The following is a 20,839-nucleotide window of genomic DNA, read 5'->3' on the forward strand; positions in this document are numbered from 1 at the left end:
TAATTAAAATGTTTGTTTAATATTTTGATTCAGTTCTAGGGTGTTATGTTAGTTGTAGTGTTGAGCAAATAGTCATATTATATACAGTACATATTAAAAACAGAGGAGAGCATAGTTATATTTGAGAAAAGAATATTATGCAATCTAGAATAACATACAACTGCAAAATAGAGTTAGAAAATCGAATTAAATATTATATAAATGTAAAACATTGGAATCTGTGGAATATTATAGAACTACAAAATGGAGCTGAATATTATAGAATTGCAAAAAAATATACAGAATTAGAGAGTTGAATATTATAGAGTTAGAAAATAGAGAGGAATTGTGATGTTATAGAATTCATAAATAAAGCAGAAGATTATAGAGCTGCAAAATAGAGCAGAATATTTTAAAATTACAAACAGATGGAGTTAGTAAATAGTGTGGAATATAGTGTATGGAGAGCTGAAAATCATATTATAGAATGTACTAAATGGAGAATATAGACATGCAAAAGAGAGTATTCTAAACTAAATTTAGTGCATTGAAAATGTTTATATTTTTTCTTTGCCATCTATTGTGCCCGTCACTTGTGTTAGATCTTTTTCGGGGTGTTTTAGGAATGGACCTCCGGCTATCTGGTTTACCACTTATAACCTTAAAACGTATAACCGCATTCTTCCACTTCAATAGGCCCCTTTATTGTATTAACTATATTAGTTTTTAAACTGCTGAAATCTATGAAATGTCTGCTTTCAACAGGAACCAGCTGCCTCTTTTGTCTTCTAGATGCTGCGAGGCAGTTTGAGTGTGTCCATCTGGAGAAACCTGCTGAGTTCACACGCTTTGATGCTATAACATAAACCTTTAGCCCCTGAGTAAGCTGTCAGTGCTATGAGAGACTCGGAAGAAAAGGTGCGTCGCTCATCATTAGTAAAAGGACATCAGGTGTTCTTAAATAAAAGAGACCCACTTACCGAAATCTTTTTTGCAGTATTTTTTCATGGTGACCTTCATTTTGCCCTTGGAGGTCTTGCAGTGCGAGTCACAGTCTAAGAATGAAAACAGGCAGAAAAGTCGTGAACCAGAAGCGAGTTTAAAGGAATCAAAATGAGTCTTGCAGCTGTGTGTGCATGTGGATTTTGGTGCACGCAGTGTTTCTTTAACAGATTCCAAATCAGTTTTCGAAATTCCCAACTGTAGAAAAACATAAGAGGAAAATTGGCCATGTTTGTACATCTTTCGCACTTGGTTTTAAAAATTGGCTGTCGTGCACACGTACAGCGCCCCTAAAAACGTTTTTTTTTTAAACGCTTAAAACTGTCCGAATGTTTTTGGGACACACAAATGTGTACGTTTCCATTTGTTTTATTTTCAAGAACGACAGCACAAGCGCACTTTTTAAGCAAAACGATTTACAAAAGTGAAGTTTGTTGGACATTCTATGCGTGTCAGCATGTCCATGTTATACCTGTGGTTACCTCCCTAGGACACCTGTTGTGACTAAAATCACCTTGGGACCAGTGGTATAAAAAGGTGTAGTATCCCTTTTATTTTTTAACTAATGCAACGGCACTTTTAAGTTTGAAAAAACATTCACAAAATACACAATCGCACATTTGAAGAGAGTCACATTAGCTTTAAAGAAGGCTTAACAGGTCTTTAATAATTGAATCTTTTCTTAACTTTTTAACCCAGTTGTTTCCTCACCCCAATTCTCAACCCCTCCCTCGGCTTGCCCACCCTCGCCAGTGTCAGGGCACGGGGTTTAAAGGTCATTTAAACTTCTTTCAGCCACAGAACACAGCCATCACAATGCCTGCAAGAGGGAATCCTCATTTAAACACAGCTCTCCCCGTATAACCCGCAGGTCACCATCCGGCGCTCTATGATTTATAGCTGTAGCGCTTGGATCCATCCAACACCGCAGCCGAGACCGCAGAATGAGCTTGAGGGCCTCAGCGATGGAGTCCCACGAGCCGCCTTCTGGACGGAAACCAGGGCTTGAGCGGTGGTACTCAGAGTCTCGAGTCGTGGCTACTTCACGTCGCGAGATATTTGGAGACGCGGAGAGATGGGAGCGAGAAGACCTTTCAGCTCTGCCTGAATATGGACAAACTTCATTATTTCCTTCGGCCCTCTGTCCAATCCACCCTTTTCATGTCCCTTTATATTCCGTCTGAATGTGGTTACCCGGGCAACCGTGAAGCAGGAAAGAACCACCAAACCGAATAAAAAAAAGTTTGAAGGGGAGAGTGGGGGGTGGCCTGCCAGCTTTTTGGGGGTGGGGGGCAGAATTAGGATGTGAAGGATCGTGGGGGGGGGGGGAGGCAGGGAGCAGGAGAGCGCGATGAGGGTGCCGTCCTAAAGTAAATGAATCTGACGAGTGAGTATCAGCCACGCCTGATTTCCATGTAAATGCGGGAATGAAGGACGGGCTGGCTTTTGTGCGACGGGCTCTCGTCCGCCTCATCCTGCCTCTCTTTGATAAGACTGGGCGGCCATTAGGGGATCGGCACAATGCCTAACTCTGCCCTGTTACACCCATGTCTCCCAATAATGGATGTCCCCTGTGGAGGGACAAATGTCTACTTAATACAGTCTCTCAAGCACAACTGTGCTATTGCCGGTGGTGGCAAAGAACCCACTGAGAGACTTTTAAACTGCGGCCTATTGCATGAAGCTCATAAAAAATTATGGATTTGTTGACAATTTACTTTTCATCTTTTAGATTCAAACCTGCATCTTTCAACTGAGTGCCACGGTTCAACGTGTCGAGCAAGGGCTGTCACGATATCATAATACGCGGTTATCGTGAACTGCGGTATTCATGTGACAGTATTATCTCGATATCTACAACTTTACGCAAATACATAATATTATTGGTTAAATTTAGCTTTCATTTAAAGGGGTACTTCACCCAAAAATGAAAATTCTGTCATCATTTACTCACCTTCGAGTTGTTCCAAATCTGTATACATTTTTTGTAGTGATGAACACAGAGAAAGATATTTGGAAGAATGCTTGTAACCAAACAGATCTCAACACCCATTGACTACCATAGTCAATAAAAAAATTACTTTATCATTTTTTTTGTTCTGTTGAACATAAAAGAAGATATTTTGAAGAATGTAGGGCAACAAACAGTTCTGCGGCACTTTTGACTACCATTGTATTTTTTCCTACTATGGTGGTCAATGGAGGGCAAAATCTGTCCGGTTATAAGTATTCTTCCTAATTTCTTTCTCTTTGGGTGAATTATCCCTTTAAATTTATTTTGTGTTTCCTACGGCCATACGGCTGCTGATTTATTCACGATTTTATCAAATGTGTAAAATGGCCAATAATGATTATTGCGATTTTTCTTATCGCGGTTATTGCCGCTACCGGTATATTGTGACACCCCTACTGCCAACCACATTTATACATCTCCAATTGGTTTTTGCCACTTTTTATTGACAAATAAAATACAGTCGGTACAGAAAATGGCTGTCCAAAAAGACGAGACGCAAAGCAGGCCAGATTCAAACCCGCTTCCCCCATTTGAGCACCATGACTTTGTGTCACGTGCACTAACCAGTGGAAAGTTTACTCAGTGAACTGTGAAACATCTCAGAGCTGATAAAAGCCAGAAACGTTTTTTCTAGTAAGCTCGGCCTTCCGTGTCCCGCTGGCGATCTGGCAGCCTGAGTAATTATGTATGAATGAACGTACAAGGCCGTGTTCTCTCTCGCTCACAATACGACACAGCGAGACTGTGACGGAACAGCAAACGCATTTAAATGAAGCATGTAATCAGATTAAAGTCTGACTGAGACAAAACATATATGGAAGGGCAGAGTTTGTTGACTCGTGAAAAACACGTAAGAAAACCACATGCAGTACGTCATTGTAACGTACAGTTGGTGGTCATAAAAATGATCAAAAGTATTTTTTTCCAAACTCACCAGTGGGTTCTTCTGGACTGGTGTAGGTGGCCGTAGGTACGGCGACAGGTATTTCTGTAACAAACAATTGAGAAGAAATCATCAAAATCTTTTCTGCGGTTTCTAGTTCCTTCTGCGGTTCCTTTTAAAGTGCTTCCACACTATGAGTGATTTTATTTCTTTTCTATAAAAGAGAACAAATTATTAGTAGACATATCATTAATGACAAAGACGTGAGATCAAGTTTTAATAAGTTTCCTGTCTAAAGCCCAACGTCCTTTTTTAAGCGCTCCGCCGTTCTAACATATACACCGATGGGAGATTCGAGCTTATAAAAAAGCGCAGTTGGCAAAACGTCTGATATCGCAAAAATTTAATATCGGCCCATTAAAACGAAAGCACGTTATTTCGCGAAATATACGAGAAATGGAATATTTTCCACTCAGTCCAGGTTTAACAGTACATTTGTTACCGACCCCGAGAAATGAGAGGAAACCTGCTTCCTTGGGGTTCACGGCTTTTGTTGGTCCACACGTATCCTTGCCAAGCAAATCTGAATGGCTTCGTGACTCGTATTGTCAAGGGGCCAGATAAATCTTTATTGACGATGTCATCAGTTACTACATAATAGAAGCGCTTAACGTTAATAGGCGCGCGTTGTATTGGGCTCCCGGCGAGCGCCTTATCGAGAAATGTCAGCTGTTGTGTGGGCCTGTCGTTTATCGCCACAGAAACCGTCTGCTGCCCTGTTGATACTGCCAATAAACATATCAGCCATCATGCCGCTGAGATTTACGAGTTGAAAGGCCGTCAGTGGGTTCGGGGCAGAACGGGTCGTGTGAGCCAGGGCTTCATGGTCTGTTTGGCTCAGTGGAGGGCAATCAACAACATGTCCATCCAAGGAAATAATGGACCAGGGGACCGATACGGAAATGAAATGGTCCGGGGCCATGAAGTCATGAATACTAATAGGCGTTTATGCAGAATTTCTTTGGAGTAGTATTTGTGATTTCTATGTGGGTGGTAATGGGATCTAATAACTAATGCTACAGCGAGCCCAAGAGTCGTTTTTCAATTACTCTTGTAATGAAGAACTTTCGAAGACTTGTTTGAGCCTTTTTAATAACCCCTTTCTTTCATGTTGTTGTATATTCAAAGGTCACCTTAATTTATCATGAGGCTGAGGAGGTTTCAAGATATAGACGAAATATTTTAGAACTTTTCTTACATTCGTAGTTATTTTTGATGTAACTGATTTAACTGAGAACATAAATGAGAAATACAATTGCGGTCCTATAGCATAAGCTCACCAGTGACTCTTCCTTCTGTTGTTCCTCTATTGTTCCTTTTTAGCTCAACTGGTCGAGCGCTGTGTTAGCAACGCAAAAGGTGTTTGTTCGATTCCCAGGAGCAGAAATTCTGCTTAATAAACTGTGCTGAATTACCCTTGAATAAAAAGCTAAATTTTTGATAAAAGCAACTGCCATATGCATAAACATGTACATTTCTTTTCATTTCATTTAATGGAAAAAATATTTTAAAAATATTTTATAAACAGAACCAATTGCATGAAAGGTTCAATAAAAATTGAGTAGTATTTTTAGAATGTTAAAGCTGTTTATTTGACTTGGTCAATGTTACAAATATGTTTTTCTTATGTTCCAATAAATTCCATGTTTTTGAGAAACACTGCGTAAGATTCATATAACTTTTCAGAGGATATACATACTTGCTTATCACATTTGAAATGTTTTTAAAAAGGGTTTTTATATTTTTAATGAACAAGTAAAATACCAAAAAAAAAGCTCATTGAAATGTTATTATGAATTCATTTTCTGCAGTGCTTATATTTGATTTTGAGAGTCATTTGATTTCTAAAACTCATTTTAACTTTCCCTTATTTTAAAATCCCTCTGCTTCATGTTTTGTTTTCAGTTATTCAATTTGAAAACTCCAGATTTTCAGTATGATCTCAGACTTTTGGACCCCGCTGTATTTCTGTCATTTGAGAAATATTTCTAAATATCTTGATCACACTTTGACAGCCATCATGCTGTTTCAATCATCCAAGCAGTTCATAAATATCTTAAAAGGCACAAACATTCTTCAAAAACAAATAATGAATGCAGACAGATGAAGAAACGGGTCTTACTGATGCAGGGGGCGATGGGCGAACGGCTCTGCTGGTAGCCTTTAGCGCAGCGGTTGCAGGTGATGCCAGTCACGCCATCTTTGCACGGGCACTGCCCGGTTGTCTGGTTACAGGTTTTACCAGCTGCACCAACCGGATGGCAATCGCATGCTGGAGAGAAGAAAACAAAACCGCTGGTTAGTGATGCATTACTGTACTTGTTCGTCAAATTCCCACATTTTCCACTTTGTGATGCAGAAATACTGTAATGCTCATAAAACTTCATATATTAAAACATAATTTCAAAGAATTCAAGTAATTAAGTGCCATATGGTAGAATTTCAAAGCACTGTGTGTTTTTTGTCTGGATCTACAGTATATTACATATGGTTCACTGATGTTGAGTCTCAGCTAAAATCAAAGCTTAAAGAAAGTCTCTAGTAGGAAAATTTTATTGGTTGGTCTTTCATAGCTTAGAAGATTTCTCATTTGGGTTTCATACAGTACAAGTATCAAATGAAAATTGTTTAGGATTAAAGAAAATAGAAACAAATAAGACATATGTGATAGTTCACCCAAAAAGGAAAATTCTGTAATCATACTCATCCTCTTGTCATTTCAAACCTGTATCACTTTCTTTCTCCGTAAGCGAACAGCGCTGGACCCTATTCACTTCTATTGAATGGACACAAAACCAATGCAAGTGAATGGGGGCCGGTGAATAACATTTTTCAAAATATATTCTATTATGTTCTGCAGAAGAAAGAAAATCATACAGGTTTGACAAAAGCGTGAGTAAATGATGACAGAATTTTCATTTTTGGGTGAACTATTCCTTTGAGATCCACGAAGAGTGTGGAGGTGTAAAATGAATGTAGATTATTGAGGTAAAATAATCTGGATTTGGTTCAATTTGATGATAAAGGTTTGAGTTCATATTGATATCTTCAATAATATTGACTTTTAATTGCAAACCTGACAAATCTGAGCTCAGTTTGTGACAATGTCTTCTGAAAATGGTCTTCTGAAACTCTAATGGAGACATTTGTGAGATTTCTGGCTCTTTTTTTCAGAAGAAATATATGAGACGAACCTTAGAAGAACCTTTCAAAAAAAGTAAGAACGAGATGGTTCTTTAAAGAACCTTTGACCGAATGGTTCTTTGTGGAACCAAAAATGGTTCTTCTATGGCATCGCTGTGAAGAACCTTTCACGCACCTTTATTTTTAAGAGTGCAGGAGACTCAATGGATTCCATCTAGAGTAACGTGTGCGTCTGTGCGTCAATCTGGTGGTCCCCCACTGCGCAACATGTACCTGACGTGTGTGAGCTAATAATTTTCATGATCGGAATGCGTTGTCATTTTGCTTCTGTGATCAAGTTTCCAGCGTAAAGTCTCTTGGCAAAGACGAGCCCCAGCAAATAAAGTCTGAATAATGTTCCCATTAATGACGGAACGTAAAGCACTTCAAAGGTGCTCTGGCTAAGCTGTTAGTCGGGACGATCACACATTTAATGTGAGAATTTCTTTGTGCGCGCGCTCTGCCAAATGTTTACCATAAAGCTGCTTGTTTGAAGTCTCAACTCTTCCCTTCAGGTCTCTAGCCGTTTTTATGTAGTCGGCGATTCGTTTGGAATTGACTTGAAGCGGTCCGGCCATAGCAAGAACGCCGAGCTCTTGGAACTCGGTTGATGAATATTGGAAACCACTTCTTGAATTAGTAACAAAGGCAATTGTTCGTCTCTGATTTATGTCCGCTTGGGAATTGTTGTTAAACAGTGCCAAGAAGAAATGGTTCTGAAATGATGAGACATTTCGTCATACATCATTTCACTCTGTTAATGGTTCTTCGTGCCACACAAATAGAGCGCCTCGCTTGAAGTGCACAAATTAAATAACCTGCTCGCACTCACAGCTCGTGTCAGTAGCGTTTGGTGTTAACATTTCTTGCCAAGCTAATTCAAAACTTTAATGACAAAAACTACAGAACACACACATACAGTATTTAACTATTTCAACGTGTGTGTCCATTAAAGTCGTCACGTCTATAGAAAAAACTGGTTATGTCGACATCGTGTTTTGCATCTTCAAAACACGATTTGCAGTGTTTCAGAAGTGGATCAGATCCGATTGGCCTTACATCCGCTGATGGTCTAGCTGATGATAACAAGTGTGTTGCGGTGGGACGCTTTGAATTTCAATGCCCACTTAACATTTGTTAAAAAGGAGCCGTTATAGCTCTGCGCTTCAGCCACCCACCAACCAGCCCACCTCCTGCTGAATTACGACATCACTCGTACGCCTTCACAGACGACCCTGCAGCTCCGCAGTCTATAATCGAAACCAGAGCTGCTAACAATTCAGCGCTAGTAAGAGGAGATGCCGGGGAAATGAGCACCGAACAACGTGTCGCAGACTCCAAGGTTCTCGTTGGCTGTTGAAAAGTTTGAGCGCAAAGGTTGGATGGAAAGAAACCAAGAGATCGCCAGGCGGTGGTGGGCGACATGGTGTTTACACTGTGCTTGATGAGGGATGAAGTTGTTAATCTGGGAAATAAAGCATGCGGCATTCCGAGCCGCCACTGACAATGAATCCGATTTTGGACCTGATTCGATTTGTCTTGGTCGTTTGTGTAACTCCACGTTATTTACAAGCAATATTCCCTTTCCTATCCAAATGACCCCCTATAGAATTTTCGTAAGCGCTCAACGTTGCTGGCATGAGGTCGGGTTTCCTGTCCAAAACAAACACAATGAGATGGTTGGCTGACTCGAGCAATAAATACGGCCGTGCGTTATACGCAACGCCACAATGCAAGGGGTTTGTCACCTGAGCGGAGTGGAGCAATCATCTTGGGTTCGGCTTCGATTTCTTTAGCCAAAACTTGAGAATTGTAACTGGAATCTCTCAACGTTTCCCGGACTTTAGCCGCCATATATGTTAAGGTCATTACAAGGGGCCGAGCGAGGGTGATACTTATGTAAAAGTAGCTCGCCCGTATCCCTCCCATTTGGCCTCCGAGCATCACGCGTTTAGCCTGAGTAAATGTTTTGGCTGGCAGGGCCGAGTTGTTGAAAACCATTTGTAACCTCTACTGAATCAGATGCATTCCTTTTGTGATAATACACAGCAATGTCAAGAAAACAAGGGTAGTGTTTGCCATCCATCAGGCCTGCGTTTTGGATACAGACGGGCCGTGAAAACTAAGCTAACCCGGCGATTGGGTAAGCGGCCTCTCGTATCAATTACGTTGCGGTTTGTTAAAGCTTTTAGTCCAGCTCAGATGAGAATGTTGTCTTGGCGTATAAGAGTTATAAGAGAGAGAATTATGCAGTTTAACAGAACGTTATGTGAAAGATTGACCTATGGGAATGGCTGAAGTTCAATGGGGGATGGCGTTATGAAATTCATCCGAGAACTATTCCAAGTGTGAACTCTATATATTATATGTAGTTCACCCAAAAATGAAGATTCTGTCTTCATTTACTCACCCTGAAGTTGTTCCAAATTTGTATACATTTTCGTTGTTCTAATGAACACAGAGAAAGATATTTGGAAGAATGCTTGTAACCAAACAGTTCTTGGCCACCATTGACTACCATAGTAGAAAACATTTCTTGGTCAATTTCTTTGTTCTGTTGAACACAAAAGATATTTTGAAGAATGTAGGAAAGCAAACCGTACTGGGGCACTTTTGACTACCACTGTAATTTTTCCCACTATGATAATCAATGGAGAGGCTCAGAGATGATGTTTTTTTGTATGCAAAACATTTTTGGTAAATCGCTCAAAATAAGGTCTGTGGTAAACAAAACCTCTAAATATTTTCACGTTTTATTCTATGACATAAAACACACCAATTATAATCCGCTTGTGATTTTTTAAGGTATTATTGTGTCTTAAAAACAGCGGTTGCTAACAAGTTGCTAAAAGCGACTACTTCCTTTGGCGGGAACATTAGACGTCATTGTGCATATAAAGTTCACAAATAATGCAACATGGGCACAAATCTCTTAAAATGTAGATGCGGATTCATTTACGGAGTAATTACTTACCAGGGAACACATTTTTAATAAAGTTCGAAAGAGCTGACGGAGGCTTGGTGGGGGTGACGTTGATGTATCGAGCGACCATAGTGTAGTCTGTTTACAGCATCGTGTTAGCTTTTTACTTCCTCCGGAGTGTATTTTGGCTTCAAAAGTAACAAATGTGGTGTTAATTTGTAAAGATTATCTTGATAGACAAAACGTGTAAACAACATGAACCTTTGTTAATCACAGAGTTTATTTTTTGCAATCTTCCAAAAGTCTATGGGAAAAATTCATTTGCATACCGGGTTAGCCTACAAAAATGCGTCATCTCTGAGGTACTGGATAGTGGCCAAGAAGTGTTTGGTTACAAGCATTCTTACAAATATATTTCTTTGTGTTTATCAGAACAAAGACATTCATACAGATTTGGAGCAACTCGAGGGTGAGTAAATGATGACAGAATTTTCCTTTTTGGGTGAACTGTCCCTTTAACTGGTGTGCTAGCAACAGCTAGGTCATGGGTTTGATTCCCAAGGGATGCCAAATGTGTAATTTTATGTGCACTTCTTTTAGACAAAACGTTAAATACTCTTTCACGTGCAAGTCTCTTTAAATAAAAAAATATGCAATATGCATAAATGTAATGTACACATGTAACACAAATTCTCTTGATGATAATGTTCACTATGACATCATTTTGTGAATGTTGAACTCTACGTGAGGTCTCAAAAGCGTCCCATGATCTTTACATTTATTTTTCTTTCACGAGTGAGTGAATAATGGGCTTGTTTCATTATTATTGTTAATGTCTTCTGTTCCGTGGCAGTTCTTGCTTGGCCAGTTCTTTATGCAATCCCTGTCTTGTTATAATCTCTTTCGGCTCAAACCCATTAGAGTTCTGCAAGTTAACTAAACAAATTGTAAGAGAGCCTAGCTCGTATTCACAGGCGACAACTTCTTCAGTCTTTTTTCTTTTGCATCATTTATTTACGCTGCAACTAACCCCCAAATCAGCAACGTTGTTCAAACATATACTGGATGAAAATGTAATGTTTATCTATATATTTTTCTGCTTACCTTTACAGGCTCGTCTGTGTGAGATGGCTTTGGTCATGTCTCTGTAGTAACCCTCTTTACAGTAGTGGCAGTGACGTCCGGCAGTATTGTGTCTGCAGTTGAGACAAACCCCTCCACTCCTGCGCCCCGATAGCTTGTATAACTCCATGTTGAAGCGGCAGCGACGGGCGTGTAAGTTACAGTGACAGGCTGGGGGAGAGATCGACAATGAGAAGACAAAAGGAGAGAGAGAGGTTTAGTGCCAGCTGTTGAATTCTCACCATGCTTATATTCCCAATGTGCCTCTATTATTTTTACATTTCTGAGCTTTAATTCACCCAAAAAAAAAGAACCAGTGAGACTAGTAAAAGATTGATGTAAACCTGATGGTATTTTTTGCTTATCGGTAAGAGACACATGTGACATAAATATTCCCATTCGCAGTGGATCGTATTTTTCGCGAACGATCTAACAGTTGCTTTATTGCCATTTTATTCTTTATGGCGTAGGGCTCCTTGAGTGTGGAATCTGAATCTGAAGTGATTTAGGTGGGTGTTTCTGTCCCCCGGCGATCGTAGAAGCCTCTCACACAGTGGAAGAGAGGGAGGCGAGACCTTCGACTAGCGTCTGGAGAGCGCTTTATTATTCTAATGACATCACTGCATCTCTGGGCCTCTGGCCATTACAATATTTCATTAAGAGACAATGGCCTCATAAAAGCCCTCGCTTCAGAGCTTATGCACACACACCTGCTCATGACTTGGACCTCTAACCTTAAAGCTTCTATTTCAAGTGCAATACAATTTATGGTGTCATTAATTAAGCCATAATTCACAACTTTTCCTATCGATTCATTCATACTGTATATGCATTTGTTCATTTAGCCATATATCCATCCATTTATATCAAATATATATTTAGGATACATGCACTTTTTGATAACACTTTTCATAGAAATGACTGACAAACGTGACCCTGGACCACAAAACCAGTCTTAAGTAGCACGGGAAAATTTGTGGCAATAGCCAAAAAAACATTGGGTCAAAATTATCGATTTTTCTTTTATTCCAAAAACCATTAGGATATTAAGTAGAGAACATGTTCCATGAAGATATTTTATTCTTTTCTTATCGTAAATATATCAAAACTTCATTTTTGTGAGTAATATTCTATGCTAAGGACTTCATTTGGACAACTTTTCTAAGTATTGAGATTTTTTTGCACCCTCAGATTCCAGATTTTGTCCGATCCTAACAAACCATACATCAATGGAGAACTGGAGATTTTTTGTGCCGAAACAATATAATACCAAAACAACTTCTCCCTTAACACATCTCTGTCATTAAAACAAATACAAAATAAAAACAAATATATATTTTAAATAAAGTGCGCAAAATTATTACTAAATGTTTTCGTTATTCTTCTTTTTTAGATTTAGTAATGAAATTGCATGCCTGGGATGTGCCAGTTGGTCATGTAATTACAAAAACAGTACAAATATAGTGTGTAACTGGACTGTTCTAGGAGATTTTGTAAGGAGATGGTAAAGGCGACACTGTGAATTGGTAAAATAACTCCACACGATGCTCATCTTTCTATCTGTCATCTCTCAGTCAAAGCGCTAGTCAGTGCCTGCACGTGATGACAGGACAACTTTTCTTTTCATTATACATTTTTTATAAACAATACATTCACATATTAGAAGGAAAAGAAAGAAAACCACACACAAACAAACAAAAATGACAGATGACAGGACAACTAAACAGCAGCAGAGAGCAGAGGAGGAGTGTGAAAGGAGCAGCATATTCAGACCCACGTCTGCTCTTAATGAAACGAAAGCAATACAAAGCGTAGAAAGCTTTAAACTAAAATATCGATCTCGTCAGACTAGTATCGATCCGATATCAATACCAACGTTGGTATCGGTGCTACCGATATTAGGATCGTGATACGCCCGTCCCCAACTCGGGTATCAAATTATTTCCCAACTTCCCAGTGGGAAACACGACATCAGAGGGCGTTCATGTGCTATTTTTACCTCGGAAACTCATATTTCCGATAATTCCGAGAGCACGTGAAGACAGCTCAGATTTGTGTTTTTTCCCACATTGTACTTGAAAATAACGTCTGGAACAGGGGTCGGTTGCACCAGCTGTGCGTAAGTTTTGACTTAAACGGGCACTAAGTTAGTGCTCTACTAAATATTTTTGAGTTGCACCATTCAACTTAGTTAAAGCGTAATGTTACGTATAAACTAAATATTTACGTCAGGAGTAGGAATAAAATAGCACACTCACTGAACAAACTGAATAAGCTCTTGTTTCCCTCGACATTCTTCAATGATTTACACACACGATAATGCTGACATTTACAGTCACTTACCTTTTAAAATAGTGAACATTATGTGATGACATTTAATTTTTGTCGGCTCTAACAAGAACCGTCCTAGCGCGCGCGCCTCCGTGTGTGGATATCTGCCTGTGTTGTGCACGTCAAAATAAAATCATGTTTTTATTTCATTGGCAGTTGGCAGTAAAATGAAATCACCCATATTGCATGTCATTTATTATCATTGTGATTGCATGTCAATTATTATTGCGTTAATTAGGCTGTATTGTTTTTACTCAGCATTTGTTTATTAATCTAATTTGAAATATGTTATTCATGATAGGTAGTATTCTATTAAATAATTTGTTTTACCGTTATTATGCGAGGTGAAATACGTTTAAATCAAGGATGTTTTTAAATTCACAACATTTCAGCACAACTTTTTTCTCACGAATTTAGAGGCTGCTATTGGACTATTAAAGGTAAACGTCATATTATGCGACTACGCATTAACGTTACTTAACGGAGAGCTTACGAACTATACTAGCTACGTTCTGCCTTAAAACCAAAAGGTGCAACCGAATAACATACAGATTTAGTTACAAACTAGCTAGTAGTAGTAACTAAGCCTCTTGTGTGGACTTTACCTTCACATTTAAGAAAGAACTTACTTTGGTCTCGACTTTGGTCGAACATCGATCCTCATCGATCATACCCCACGCATCATTTGACGTCACGTGCAATGTGCCTCCACAGTGAGATTGGCGCTGCGGGCTGAGGTAACAGTTACCTTAACGTTATGTGAAACGTAAAAACAAGTTTTCAAGTATTTTCGCAGCACGAAATGGCATGAAACAAATTGTTCTCTTTAAGTTTAATCTCTAAATTCAAACAGTAAATACCGTTTCGTCGCTCTTTAATGTGACGTGTGTGCGTTGAGGTTGAAAGTGACATTTCAACTCGAATATATTCCTACTTTTGACTTCGTCCCGCACGCGGGCGGCACAACACAGCTTGGTTTTCACTAATATGCATGATAGCTTTGCAAAGTTTCCAGAATGATTTACAGATGAACTGAAGTCTCGAGGTAAATTACTAAACAAGACCAGGAACTGTCAATCACACACAGGAAATAAACCGCTGTCAAGTCTTCTAACACCTTCAACACTTGCAGCACTCAGCACATTGATAACATATCTATATAGCTCTCAACGCTATATTTTATTTTAACAAAATATTTACTTGCATTAGTTTGTGCAAAGATTGTGAGTTTGATAAAAAAAAAAACATCTCCCAAATACACAAATGAAAACAAATGTGGCTGGTGATGTGCACTTTTTTTTAGCCTAAAACATATCATATCTGCGCCAGAATTCTTTGTTTACACATTTGCAACTTTTTTGTTGCATACTTGGTCTCTTTGTTATTTGCAATAATATCTTTTCATTTTGAAACCGTAAGTATTCTATCTATTCAGACATCATCACTGAGATTGCCAGTAAAAACAGAATGTCATTTATTCATTACAACTCTTTGTAGGACGGACACTATGCCGTACTGTGAAAGCCGCTCAGCTGACCGTAGCCCCATTGTTCACAACAGAAACCAGCTCCAGCACATACTGAAGCCTTGGGGGGTGAGAAAATGGTTGATCCCCAGAGAGCTGAAATGCGGAGCGAGAGGTGTAAAGACAGAGCGATGTGTCAGGCTAAGTGAGATGGTAAGAATGTGCTTAAACGAACCAAATCCTGCCATTAGTGCTGCCATTGAGGGTTTCCATATGGTGCATGTGCATGACCAGAGAGGGTGAGCGAATAGGTCAAAAAAACGAGCCATTAGTGTTGTGTTCAAAAGCTAAATATGAGCTGACCGAAATTATTATTGATTTTATCAATTTAAGATACTAGTTGTTTAACAAGCTAATGTTCAGCACTTGAAATATATTTTAATTCTAAGATTTATAAGTCACTAGTTTTATTGGATGTCCAAGCACATTACACTTTCCTTTTTAGTGATATACAGTAACTATCTTAACTTTAAATTGTTACTTTTTGATTAACTTTATTATTTATTTGTCACTTACGAATTGCCTTCTATCTGCATTAGATGCCATGCGATATTTGTTCCCCCACAGCAAATTTTACTGGAAAGAGGTAAATAGCTCAGAGGATTTGATTGAGTTCCCAGTCGTGTTTTAAGTGTCAACTTAATCTCAGATGTTTCTGAGACGTTGAGATCTTTTCTGAAACTCTAATGGAGACATAAGGGAGATTTCTGGGTATTTTTCTTGAACATTTTCTGAGACTTAAGCAAAGCTAAATGTATCCATTAGTTCCCTATTTCAACTCATTTGTGTTATATTAAACACAATATAGGCAAAAAATCCTTTTCTATTTTGTAAAGGTACTGTAGAAAACAAAGATGCTTAATTGTTCCTTTAATGTCAATTATCTGAACCGCAGTGCTGTTCTCAAAACCGCTTTAAAGCAGACAGGACTCGTTTTTTTGATCTTTCCTCTTCCGCATGGCCATCTGGAAAAGCTGCCTTTCACCGTACTGCGTTGTGATGCAATGACGGGGAAGAATTAAGGGGGCGTTGCCGTCATAGGCACTGCTCTGTAATCGCTTGCCAGCACCAATTAACAAGGCAATTGGACCTCCCTGCTTTTTTGTTTGTCTAACTGCTTGTGAACACCACAGTTGCCTAGAGAAAGCGAGATACAAGGTCTCAACAAACATGATCCGATCCAAATAAAACCACAGTGAAAGACAGCATCGAGATGATTCTCCTGCCAACCGCAGGTGAAATTACTACTGCATTATCACACATTAGCGTGATGCCAGACTTTTAAGCGCAAGTAAATATGATGAGGCATTATTGGATTACATAGTGGATTATTAACCAATTTACAACTTTTTTATAGTCATGTTGAATGTTGTTGCTCGATAAGGGAGTAGTAGTGAGTTTGATTTCATTCATTACAGTTATTTTATTGGTTTGGGGCTATTTTTATTAATCAGCCAATCAACACGCAGACCATTTAAAATCCTTCACAGATGGCCACCACAGATTGAAAAACAATGATTTTTTGTCACAAGCCTCTTCAGGCGCTGTGAATCTTGGGACAGCTTAAACATATAAACACCATCATGAAACGGTTCAGTTGAATAATTGTTCGATCGTTAATGTCTATCGAACAGGTTTTTGTTTCTTGCTGGTGAGTTGCGCCAATGATAACATAACATGTAATGGATAATAACGCATAATAGCGAGGATATCTCAAATTATCGAGAGTCCTGGAATGGTCCCAGTTTATCCCGTAAGGAACATGGTGAGCTCTGTAATGGTGTAATACTCTACACAAGGGAAGCAGTCCAACTGTTCTCAAACGTCTAACTTGTTTCTCATGGCCGATGTGCATTTGTGTCACACTTTATTGACCCCTCATAGACCCTTGTGCTTTGTTTTAAAAGGCACTTTTGTATGACACCGAGTACACAAGCCAATACATTTTTCAATTTTATCCAAAGTGACTTGCATGTGTCGATCTATACAGTTTTATTGTATTCGGTTTATTGCATTCATGGGATCGAACCCAAAACGTTTGTGTTGCTAATGAAATGAGCTATAGGAACATACTGTAATTTTGACTTTTACTTTTGACTCCTTGGGCGGGCGTCGTCGGAAAACACAAGCCCATAAAAATTTCCAATTAAATCACCGGTTGACATATATAGTCGCTCTTGTATTTCAGGGCTTCTGAGCAGTTGGCGAAAATAAACAAAATGGCAAGGATGTCGGTATGTTCTGTCAAAGCGAGTGTGTTTCCTTTTGGAACCTGATCATAGCAATTCTGCCCGGGGCGAAAACCATCTCGACGCGATGACTTATTGCATCAACGTATCGTCGCTCAGCTTGTTAGTCCTTTGATTTATCTGTGAGCTTTGCATGTTCTCCTGTTTGTTTTCATAAATGTTGAGTAATTGCTCATTAACTCACGGCACTTTCTTTCTGTGTACCATCAATGTAGCACGTGAGCCGCTCAAAAGAAGCCTTTTCACAGTGATCTCAGGAACCAAGACCTGCCAAAGTGGCTGTAACGCAGTAATCTGGACTTTTCCTCAAAAACCGAACTGGGATTCGGGTAATTCTCTTTTTTAGAAGCTTTTCCAAATTCAAATAACAACAGCTCGTCATATTAAGAGATCTAACATCAGGGAATATGGAAATTATAGACATAAATTTGCTGGATCACTTTTCAGGAATTAACATTCTAATCACAGTTTTTTCCATGTACACTACAGTAACTTCCTGGAATTACAGTTTTATTTTAAGGATGTAGGAAAAACCACGCAATTGAGCTTTTACTCATGCTACATTCAAAAGTCAGATATTTTGTGCATAAAATCCATACGTTTACACGGTTTATTGAAGCTTCAGCATTACAAAACATATTTGTTATGTGCGTTGTCTTTTTGCTACAAATAGTATGGCAAAATTCAGTATTTTAACGGACATCTGGGTGTCCCAAATCACATAAACATGGTGACAACTGACCTTTAAAAATACCATAATGTAGTCTGAGCAATGTGGCTTTAAATAATTGGTGGTGCTGTTTTTTTAATTTTCAAAAAATATTTTCTTCAAAAATATAGTATTGATATATTATTATTAGGGCTATCAAACGATTAACTGCATCCAGAATAAAAGTTTCTGTTTACATAATATGTCTGTACTGTGCATATAAATATTATATTTATAAACACATACATGCATATATTTAAGAAAAATATAAACATTTATATATCATTTTAATTATTTGTAAATCTAAATAAATACATCTAAAAATGTCCTAAATACATATACGTGTATGTTTTTGTGTTTATAAATACAAAATTAATATGCATAGTACACAGACATATTATGTAAACACAAACTTTATTCTGGATTTGATTAATCGCGATTAATCGTTTGCTATAAAAGTAAAATATTTAATTTATTATAAAACACATATATATAAATGCGCACACACATACATACCTATGTACAATACGTATATGCAGTGAGTATTACATGCAATGTAGAATAGTGTTTATTTAAAAAATTTACTTATATAATTATAAGTATATAAGAGGAGCACAAGAGATGAAGACATTTGTTGCAGAAGTGGACACCAGACGCTGAGGAGTTTGGCGTGTCTGGATGGGATTCCCCGTGGAACATAAATCAGTTTGAAAGAGAGGAGCCACAATGTGAGCATTTCCCATCCTTTCTGCATTCCTGCTGTTTTCAGGCCCGTGTAAATCTTCCCCGCGTCAGAACACGCTACAGATGTGTGGCCCATCGCTTAAAAATCCACGGTCCAAATCCCAAATGATCCGTAAATAGGAATCTCCCTCGGTTTACGCAGTGTTGTGGCATGGGACAGAAAGATCGTGCTTTTCCACTGCAGGTGTTGTCACTGTGATACACCCTCTGGTCTCACTGTCTCACACAAGCTGAGATTTACAGCCCTTGAAAGGCATTAAGAAGCCTCATTGACGAAGCGTTAGTGGAATGCGGCTTCGCCGTGAAGGAAAACTTTCATGATGAGCGTGACAACTTGCGTCTTGGTGGCCATGCTGATTCAGAGCGTGGTGCTGCTTTTGGTCAAAGTGTAAGGTATCCTTTGTGGAGAGGGCAGTCCCATAATGCTTTGCCATTAAATAATGTGAACATGTGAGAGAACTTGTCATTTAAAATACAGTCGATAATACTCACCCTCATGTCAAACCTGTATGAGTTTCTTTCTTCTGCAGAACACAAAAGAAGATATTTGAAGAACCTTGGTGCCCGAACAACACTGAACCCCGTTGACTTTCATTGTATGGCAACAAAACCACAGAGACATTTCTCAAAATATCTTCTTTTGTGTTCCACAGAAGAAAGAGTCTTAAACGGGTTTTAAACAAAATGAGGGTGAATAAATGATGACCGAGTTTTATTTTTGGGTGAACTATCCCTTTAAGTTGATTCTTTCCGCGTGTGAGGCACCCTTTGTACGACACATATACAAAGGGTATATGCATATAGTTGCTATGTAGAGAATTTCAAACCAGTCCCATGAGGTTTCATTTCAGTGTGAGTACTGTCAAAAAAGACAGCTGCCTATATAGGAAGCGAGGCAGCCCGCTAAGTTTTGGAACGCAGCCAACATCACATGAGCCGTTTACAATCTTAATCTGTGTTCATTTTTGATCTACATTATAGGAATAGGCTGTTTTTAACATGGAAGTTTGCGATTAGGAGCTAGAGGGGAAAAAACAACAAAAGCTTTGGGACGTGTAACAAAAAACCGCTCGCGTATTAAGAAGCCAATGGCTTTAAGTCAGGATTGATAGGCGAGCTGTTACTAATTAAAACCGTGCCCGAGGAACACAACGCAGCAGTCTGCTGTCAGTCAATTACAGAACCGCCGAGAAAAATGAGATAAAACCACAGTCTGACTGGAGGTGCGTTTTCAGAAATCTGTAGATGCCACAGCGGGCCGAACCCCGACCGCTCTCTACCTCACAGCGGACGAGAGGCTTAGAGGCAGAGCTGTAAATTACTAACTCCAGGTGACCATACATCCTAACCGTGGTTTGGATCTTAATGCAGGCCTGTCGTACAACAGCACAATCCCCTGAGCCTTTGAGTTGAATAACTAATGCACACCACTGTGTCCAGTAAAGGTTTAAAGTAGCAACAAATAATATATTTAATTATCCAACAAATGTACTGAATCGTTGAAGAAATGAAAACTGTTTTTGGTGTTGTAGGTGGCCACCACAATGCTAGGGTGTTGTGGGTGGTTACGTTCATTTAATAATGAAATACTTTTGTATCTAGGTGGCTTCCAGCAGCAGGGTGGGAAAGGAAGTGGGAGAGAACTTCCTGCTGTGAGCCACAAGTGGGTCGCCGTGAAGCCGGTTACAAGACAGCACACACGATGCTTTGACCTGCGCGACTGTTTGTCCGGTAACCTTGGCAACACCGACATGCAATATGTCATCGCTCTGTGCCCAACTTCCTGCTTTTACATCGATGCACTGCGAGGCTCACGTTCTTGATTCAGTGCAAAATATTTGTCACACGATTCTCTCTGCGCGTGGACTGAAAAAAGACTTCACGCCGGAAATCTGTCTGGGTATTATAATTCCTTAATGTTCCCGACCTGTATGCACCGCAACATATTTCTCGTAAAATTCCCACAGAGTATTCGGGCCGTGTGAGCGTGTGTGTCTTAAGATAAAAGCTCAAGTCATGCCAAAGTCTGACTGGTATATTTGTCCAGATAGCGACATCAGTTTCCACAGGATAGCTCGGTTGAGATGTGCTGTCCGCCCTACACACACTCCGATG

The 20,839-nt window shown here is 39.2% G+C and overlaps 1 protein-coding gene across 1 annotated transcript in view; it reads right to left on the reverse strand.

Annotated features, from left to right (window-relative positions):
• Nucleotides 1-20,839, reverse strand: part of ntn1b (netrin 1b) — a 42,987-nt gene that overhangs the window by 11,610 nt on the left and 10,538 nt on the right. The window contains exons 3-6 of the mRNA XM_057347090.1: nt 11,149-11,337; nt 6,061-6,210; nt 3,930-3,983; nt 960-1,034 (exon numbers count right to left, since the gene is read on the reverse strand). Of these exons, the coding sequence (XP_057203073.1) occupies nt 960-1,034; nt 3,930-3,983; nt 6,061-6,210; nt 11,149-11,337 (468 nt within the window). The remainder of the gene's footprint in view (nt 1-959; nt 1,035-3,929; nt 3,984-6,060; nt 6,211-11,148; nt 11,338-20,839) is intronic.

The sequence above is a fragment of the Triplophysa rosa genome, linkage group LG11 (assembly GCF_024868665.1).
Source record: "Triplophysa rosa linkage group LG11, Trosa_1v2, whole genome shotgun sequence".
NCBI lineage: Eukaryota > Metazoa > Chordata > Actinopteri > Cypriniformes > Nemacheilidae > Triplophysa > Triplophysa rosa.